This window comes from Miniopterus natalensis, chromosome 1 (genome assembly GCF_054644295.1).
Source record: "Miniopterus natalensis isolate mMinNat1 chromosome 1, mMinNat1.hap1, whole genome shotgun sequence".
NCBI lineage: Eukaryota > Metazoa > Chordata > Mammalia > Chiroptera > Miniopteridae > Miniopterus > Miniopterus natalensis.
In genome coordinates this window covers 75,057,621-75,065,876 of record NC_142081.1, presented here as the reverse complement: position 1 = coordinate 75,065,876, position 8,256 = coordinate 75,057,621, and the positions used below count along the sequence as shown (strand labels likewise).

Below are 8,256 nucleotides of genomic sequence, written 5' to 3'. Positions count from 1 at the left end.
CTGGCAAGAATAACTTTCCTTAAGACAAAGCCTACAGGATGTTTACAAAGAGTTATAGCAAATTATAGAAGGGTTTTTAACCTTGGAGCGAAAACATCTAACTAGGAACATAAAGCGCACAACTTTTACAACTATTATTTGGTTTTTGTCTTCACTATCAAGGGATATATGGTAGATATTGTGAATCTTGTAAAAAATTGTCAAAGTTCTGGAATTTATTTTTAAATACATCATTTTCAATCTTTAGAAAAGTGATTCCTAGAAGACAGCATTACTAAGAATTAGTTATCTCAAGCTAAACTTACTGTTTTGTTTTTTAACTTTTAATTTTAAAATAAATTTAGACATAGAAAAAAATTGCCCCCCATATGAAAAGATTTCCTATGTATATCCTTCACCAACTTACCAAAATGTTATTATTGGGATACCACAGTTGAAATATGTAAATTTCTGAAGGCATTTGACAAGATTTCCTTTAAAATCTTTGATATAGCTGGGCTGGTGTAGCTCAGTGGTTGAGGTGACAGTTTGATTCCTGGTCAGGGCACATGCCCAGGTGTCTGGCTTAATCCCCAGTAGGGGGAATGCAGAAGGCAGCCCATTAAAGACTTTCTCATCATTGATGTTTCTGTCTCTCTCTCTCCCCCTCTCTCTTCCTCTCTCTGAAATCAATAAAAACATATTTTAAAAAAACAGTAATTTCCTTAAAAAAAAAGTGAACAGTAGTCTCTTTTTCTGTTCTATTTTCTGTCAAGAGTATCATATCATCATATTCCTAACTTTTAAGTCCTCTCTGTAGGTTAGAAAACAAATTGAAGTTAATCATTTAAATTCTAATATATATATATTTTAATATATTAAAATAATATATAATCAATACTTGTATTGATTTTTAGAGAAAGAGGGAGTGAGAGAGATAGAAATACAGATGTGAAAAACAATAGGCTGCCTCTTGCACTCCCCACATTGGGGATGGAGCCCACAACCCGGGCATGTTGCCCTGATGGAGAATTGAACCAGGGAGGGACCTCTGTGCATATGTCGATGCTCAACCAGTGAACCACACCAGCTGGGGGAATTCTAATATATTTTTAAAAATATTTTTAAGACTTAATTCTTCGCCCGGCCGGGCACGGCTCAGCAGTTGAGCGTCGACCTGGGATTCAGGTTCGATTCCCAGTCAGGGCACATGCCGGGGTTGCGGGCTTGATCAATGACTCTCTCATCATTGATGTTTCTATTTCTCTTTCTCCCTCACCTTTCCTCTCTCTGAAATCAATAAAGATATATTTTTAAAAATTTAAAAAAAAATCTTAACTTTCTTTGTACCTAATAACTGAGCTTCAAAATTCATAAAGCAAAAACTGACTACAGGAAAGGGAAAAAAAAAAAAAAGATTTAATTCTTCATTTTTTCTTCCCTCCCTCCCTCCCTTCTTCTTTCTTTCTCTTTCTCTCTCTCTTTCTTTCTTTCCTTTATTTTTTATAAAATGCTTCACTGCCCGGCCAGGAGTGGCTCAGCGGCTGAGCATCGACCTGGGATCCAGGTGACTGGGGTTCGATTCCTGGTCAGGGCACATGCCCGGGTTGTGGGCTCGATCAGTGACTCTCTCATCATTGATGTTTCTATCTCTCTCTCTCCCTCTCCTTTCCTCTCTCTGAAATTAATAAAAATATTTAAAAAAAAAAAAAGCTTCACGAATTTGTGTGTCATCCATGAGCAGGGCCCATGCTAATCTTCTCTGTATCATTCCAATTTTTTTTTAGAATTTATTTTTATTGTTGAAAGTATTACAAATGTCTACTTTCCCCCCCCAATTGATCCCCTCCACCCTGTACCCCTGCCCCTAAGCCTTCACCTCACTATTGTCTGTGTCCGTGGGTTATGCATATATGCATATAAATTCTCTGGTTAATCTTTTTCCACCCACACCCCCCTGCCTTCCCTCTGAGATTCATCAGTGTGTTCAGTGCTTCTATGTCTCTGGATCTATTTTGCTTATCGGTTTATTTTATTCCTTAGATTCCACATATGAGTAAGATCATGCAAAACTTGTCCTTCTCTGACTGGCTTATTTCATTTAGCATAATACTCTCCAGGTCCCACCATGCTGTCTCAAAGGTTAAGGAATCCTTCGTTTTTACAGCTGCATAGTGTTCCATTGTGTAAATGTCTGAGAAGATGCTTGATATGATTTCAATCTTGAACTTGTAGACACTTGTTTTATGTTCTAACATGTGGTCTATCTTTGAGAATGTCCCATGTGCACTTGAGGAGAATGCCTATTCTGCAGCTTTGGAGTGGACTGTTCTATGAATGTCAATTAAATCCATTAATTTTATTTTATCATTTTATTTTACTTTACTTTTTAGTACATGTGATGCAGAAGCAAGCACTCTTCTCCCTTATTATCAATACCTAGGCCCTTCCTTTCTATACTACTGGAGGATTTCAGCAACCTTCTAGCTAATTTCCTTGTCTAGGTAGCTCTTTTTAGCCATTTGGGGCACTCTTGCCTTATCAAACAATCTTTCTAAGACTAATTTTTCCAGTCAGTATTCTAGCCCAGAACTTGTTACTTCAGCCTATAAATTTTCAGGCCCTGCATAATTTAGCCCTTAACCTTCTCTCCTTCTCTTTGCTTAACTCGAGTTCCTTGCTTGGGGCACTGGTCCTCTTTCTTTTATCTCAGAACATATAGGAAGCTTTGCTTGTTACCTTGCTGTGTCCACAGTCTACCCATTCTTCAAGGTCCAGAGAGAATGCCATTTCCTCCTTGAAGATTTTCCTGGCAGTTACAAGTTACATTCATAGCTCCCAAACAATTATTCTCATGCTTTGCAGTCGCCACAAGATAGGGGAATCCTCTACCCTTTTCTCTTGATCTGTTAACAGGAGAAACAGGGACAGTTACGTGCGACAGGGGGACATGTGCTTAAATATATGTGAAATGAAAATCTGTAATTTCAGCCTTATGAAGCAGCTTCTCTGATTTCTTAAAGGAACACGTCTCAAATACTATCATGTAATATTCCTTTCTGTTCAAAAGATGAAAGCGTACAGGGGGAGTGTCTGGGGCATGGGTTTATTTATCTCACAAAACCCCGGGATTCATTTCTTGATTTAAAAAAAGATAGCTATATTCACATTTCCAATGAATTACATCCTAAATATCTCCAAGTACTTCCTATAAGCAGGCGCATTTTATTTTCAATGCGTGGGAAAGAAAACGTTTGAGGGGACTAACCACGGACATGGAGACCACGACCCGCAGTAGAGGCAAAAGCACCCTCCGGCGCTGCCGCTGACCGGGGACGCCAAGGGCCCTGGGTTCATGCCTCAGTTCTCACGTCTGCACAATGGCGCTCATACTCGGTGTTCACTTCCCAGGGTTGTGGCGAAAGGTTCTCTTTCGGTGAACTGAGGGGCCGACTGCCTCTAGGGATCGAAGCGAAACGCTTTCCCCACCGCGACTCACATCCGCGCGCGAGGAGGCGCGACCTGCTGGGAGGACTGGCGGCTGCAGGCGGGGTCCGGGTCGCGGGGCGGGAGGCTCGGCGGCGAGAGGCCGGGTCGCAGCCTTGAGGCGCGGACGGGAGCCTCCGGCGGGAGCCCGCTGCGCGTGTGGGCGCCGCGCCGAACCAGCTGGGCATGCGTGCACCGCGGGGCAGGTGCTGCGAGCGCGCTCGCGTCCACGGCGCAGCGTGAAGGCGTCGGGACGTGCTGTGGAAACACGGCAGGTGCCGGGGCCCAGGGAACCCGCGCCCCGGGAGGCCTGCGCGCCCTGGCGGGGCAGCGACGCCTCGGGCCTGGTGGCGCCCCTGCGCGGCTGGCCCGCGGGTCTCTGCAGCGCCCCACGTGGCGGCCGGCCGGGTGGCTGGGAGGAGAGCCCATTTGCTCCGCCCCCATCGAGCTCGCCGGCCCTCCTCAGCCTCTCCGCCCAGCTCTCCCTCGACCATCCTCCCTTCCCCCTCCGGGATCGCGATGGACGCGGCCTCCCCCCGCCGCCGCCGCCAGCGCCGCGCGGGTCTCTGAGTTGCGGGGACTGAGGAGCCGCGTGCCGGCGACGGGACGTGCTCTGGCTTTCGCGGGTCGGGGGAATCTCTCGCTTCTCTGACACCAGGACCCCGCGGAGGAAGGGGAGGGACGAGGCGCGGCTTTTCCTGTGCCGCCTGCCCGGCTAGACTCGCGCGGCCTGCGGCTTCCTGGCAACTCGAGGGCCGCGGCCGGGCCTGGCTCTGCCCGCGGCCTGCTAGGAGCTGGACTGGAGCGGTTTGGGACGACGAGACCGGGTAAGAGCTTGAGGGAAGGGGGAGCGGAAGCGCTCTGGGCGGTCGGAAGGGCCAGGCCTGGGGGCCGAGATGCCAGGCAGCGGGCCGGGAGCGAGACCCGGGCCCCTGGTGAGGTCGGCGGGGCTGCTGCCTACTCACCCGCTTAGCCCCTTTGTTTCCCTCCCGCGGCGGGGCCCTGCTAGCCCGAGCCAGAGCCCAAGGCGGCCCCCCCCTTGCCCTTCAGAAGGGTTCGCTGCCCGGCCAAGCCAGGGACGACCCGCCAGGCCTCGGGAGCTCTGGGCGCCGCTCCCCGAGACTCGCCGTCCTGTGCGGCGGCCTCCTCTCGGGCACGGAGGCTGGCTGCTTCTCCTCCAGAACTTCGCCCTCCTCCTAGGCACAGGTAGCTAACTTAGCGGGGCTTGGTGCCTGGAAACCGGGGCGCGGTGCCTGCGCCGCCGGCGTGGGGCTCGGCTGGGCCCGAGTGTTGGGCCATTCCTTCTGGTCTCCGCCGTTGGGTGCCCCCCGGGGCCGCCTCTGGATTCACACACCTGCCGCTGGGTTACGGGGGACCCAGAGCTGCCTTCCCGTCAGGGCGCTTACAGGCTTTGGTCGTGACTTGCCTTTTGGAGCAGGTTCTCTGTTTTGTGTGTGTGGGCTTTTGTTTTGTTTGTTTTCCCTAAAACCAACTGCTCTATTCTGTGGAGACGGGGAAAGAGGGCCTTAGATTGGCCTATATTCTGATCCGTAACGTTGTAGTCCATTGTATTTACTTTTAGCATTTCTTTTTAAACTTTTAAGAACATTTGACAAGACTGCCAACATTTCTAACCAGGTCTTTATTCGTAGATACGTCTTGTATCTAATTATCGTTTGTATTTGGACATTTTAAAGATAGCAGTGAGTAAATTGAGAAGTCAGCAAAATTTGTGAATTTAGAAGTAATTTTAAAGCAGAAACTTAATTTGGAGGGGCATTGGATCCAAGTGCTTAGAGTCTGAATCTAACCCTTATCTGAAGATCAGTTTTGGGTGGAGGAGGGGGGGAGAAGTTTGCTGGAAAAAAAAGAACCTTTAGTAAGGTGTTCTTTGCCTTTTGGCACTGACGTTAGTGATAGCAGTAGTGGGATCCGAAGCTTGTTTGACTGTCTTTGACAAAGAGCTCTGGTTTCCAGTCAAGCCAGCAGCCTAATCAACTTATACTCTTGTGCAAAACTGTTTTTTATTTAGTATGATAGATGAGTGTTAAACCCGAGGAATAAGGAAAGTTGAAAAACATTAAGCGCTATATCCAAAAACATAACTTATGAGTCTTTTCTAATTCCTAGGAGGACACCATGAAAATTTGGTTCCAGCTGATGCACAGGAAAAAATTTTAAACCCAAGCTGATCAGTCCTGGACATTTAAAGGAATTTTTTCCCTTTCCTTTTTTAATTTAAGCAAAGAGGCTTTAAAAAAAAAACATGGCAGATGTGGATCCAGACACATTGCTGGAATGGCTACAAATGGGACAGGGCGATGAAAGGGACATGCAACTAATAGCCCTTGAACAACTATGCATGCTGCTTTTGATGTCTGACAACGTGGATCGCTGTTTTGAAACGTAAGTACATCACTTCATCATCTTCCTTTGGGGTTGCTCTAGTGACATCTGTTTTCAACTATTTCCTGACTTCAGTTTGTGTAGAATTTTCTTTAGAGAATTTTAAATCCATCTTTTAAGAAGTTTCTGCAGTTTTGCATTTATACTTTTCTGTGTAGTAAGTAGAGTAATGAAAATTGTGATGATACAAATATGTGTTGAATGAATAGGAATTAGTAGGGAATACATTTTTAACCCATAGCTTGGTTGACTCATTTTCAAAATATTTTATAAACTGGGAAAATACAGATACTTATCTTCTTTAAAGGTAGCTATTTCTGTACCAAGAAATTAATTTGGAATTGATGTGAAAATATAGATGATAATGAACATATGTTTTTAACTGCCCTTTTTTTTATAGGTATTAAGTCATATGACATCCTACTTTTGTTACAGCATATCATTGGCTTGTAAATTTCAGTTTGGAGGGTATAAATTAGATGTTACCCATATGGCATGCTTTTTGGAATAGTAGAAACAGATTATGAAATTTGGAAAGTTTAAACAGTTTTATTCAGAGGTTAAAATGTAGAATTTGTGCAAAAAATGTAAAAGAGAATTTATTACTAGATTAGCCATTAATGCTATGTTTTTCCTCTTATGCGATATTTGCCCAGTAACCATTCTTTTGAATGCTGGATATGTTTGTTTTTTATTGTTTATTTTATATGTCTATTTACAATTTTGAATTCCAATAATAAGTAAATGAAAACTCAGATATTTCTATATTTGTTTTAATACCGTTTCGAGGTAGTTAATAGAAAATGTTTGAGATGTTGACATAAAATTTAGTATAATTATCTTAATTTCTTTGAGGTAGAAATAAAGGCCAGTATTTTTAATTGTATTCGTTTTTGAGTGAATAATTATTGAAGATGAGTTAGTAAGTAAATAATTAATAATTCTTAGTTGTAAATTTCATTAAAACAGTATACTATTATAATAAAAATCCTTACATACAAAATTTCCATATCACAATCTGTTAGTGGCCCATTTATTTCAACTAGCTTTTGTAGTGACAGATTCTGAGAATATCATAATTTAGCCTCTTTGTTGACACTTATTTTAGCAGGATTCATAGAAAAGTGAAGTAGATTTTTGTGTATTAATGAATTTCATTAGAGGGTCTTCATTAACCTGAGAATCACTTTTGGTATTTTAAAAAGTAAGTCATATTTGCTGGTCAAGTCAACTTCCATTTCATATCTTCTGTTAAGTACTAACATAATAACAGAGGCTTTTGTAATGGCATTAAGTAAAAGTGTTACAATATTAAAAATTTTAAAGGAAATTTTAAAAATGTAAAACTTATTTTTATATAAAATCCTGCCATCCTAATATCATTATTCTTTTCATTTTTGCCTTCTAGGCTTTATTCATATTTGATGTAATGTAATTTTAAGAAAGAGGAAATTAAAATCAGATGAGATTTATATTTTTTATTTACTAAGTGAAGGTACAAGAGTATTTCAAATTGGAATGTTCAAACCTGTTTCATGTAGCTAGCATACCAATAATTTATTAAAAAAATAGACATTTGATTAAATTTGTGACTTTTTTTTAAGCCTTAGTTTGCTCTCTGTTCTACAGCCAGATTTTCTTGTTGTCACAAGGAAAATTGTCTTGGTTCCTTTAATCCAGAGAGGTGTCATGGAAAGAATGGGCTGTGGCATCAGACCTGGATTCAAATTTTTGGACACTGCATGTAATTTAGCTTCTGAGAGCCTTACTTTCTTCCTCTGAAATGGCAGTAATCTTATTTCTGGTAGGCTCCTTGTGAGAAGTAAAGGAAAGAATATATTTGGAAAGTGTTTCTGAGAAAAGTGGGCTCTTAAATGTCATCATTATTAAATACCTAATTTTGAATTTTATTTTGGGACTTTATTTCATGAAACTGTGATTGATTTTGTAGTCTTTTAAAATTTTTTGATAACACCCAACAAATAAGGCAGAGGAAAAGCAAGATGATGTGCACATTTTGAATATTGGTGAAAATCTCCCATACCAACTTGATTTCATAAGATACTAGCAAATAGTCCTTAGTTATGTCGAGTAAAGCAGAAGGGCTGTAGTCTATATGTTCAGATATGTTTTTTTGCCTGATTAGCTTGTATTAATAGTTTCATGTCACCCAGCTGGGCGTGGCTCAGTGGTTGAGCATCGACTTAGGATCCAGGAGATCGATGTTCCCAGTCAGGGCACATGCCCAGGTTGCAGGCTACAGCCGATCAATGAGTCTCATCATTGATGTTTCTGTCTCTCTCTCCCCCTCTCCCTTCCTCTCTCTGAACTCAATAAAGATATATTTAAAAAAAAAAAAGTTTTATGTCTATTTAGTCAGGAAAG

General features: G+C 42.5%; 1 protein-coding gene and 1 non-coding gene across 5 annotated transcripts in view; one reads left to right on the top strand and one right to left on the bottom strand.

Annotated features, from left to right (window-relative positions):
• Window positions 1–1,678: 1,678 nt before the first annotated feature.
• LOC148094214 (U6 spliceosomal RNA) lies at window positions 1,679–1,789 on the bottom strand. The gene has a single exon (XR_015716316.1). It is a non-coding gene; the product is annotated as a U6 spliceosomal RNA (small nuclear RNA).
• Window positions 1,790–3,939: 2,150 nt separating this feature from the next.
• HECTD1 (HECT domain E3 ubiquitin protein ligase 1) overlaps window positions 3,940–8,256 on the top strand; it is a 92,969-nt gene continuing 88,652 nt past the window's right edge. For all 4 annotated transcript variants that reach the window (XM_087823297.1, XM_087823294.1, XM_087823286.1 and 1 more), the window contains exons 1-2: window positions 3,940–4,292; window positions 5,596–5,871. In XM_087823297.1, coding sequence (XP_087679423.1) covers window positions 5,732–5,871 — 140 coding nt within the window. In that variant the 5' untranslated portion in view covers window positions 3,940–4,292; window positions 5,596–5,731. The remainder of the gene's footprint in view (window positions 4,293–5,595; window positions 5,872–8,256) is intronic.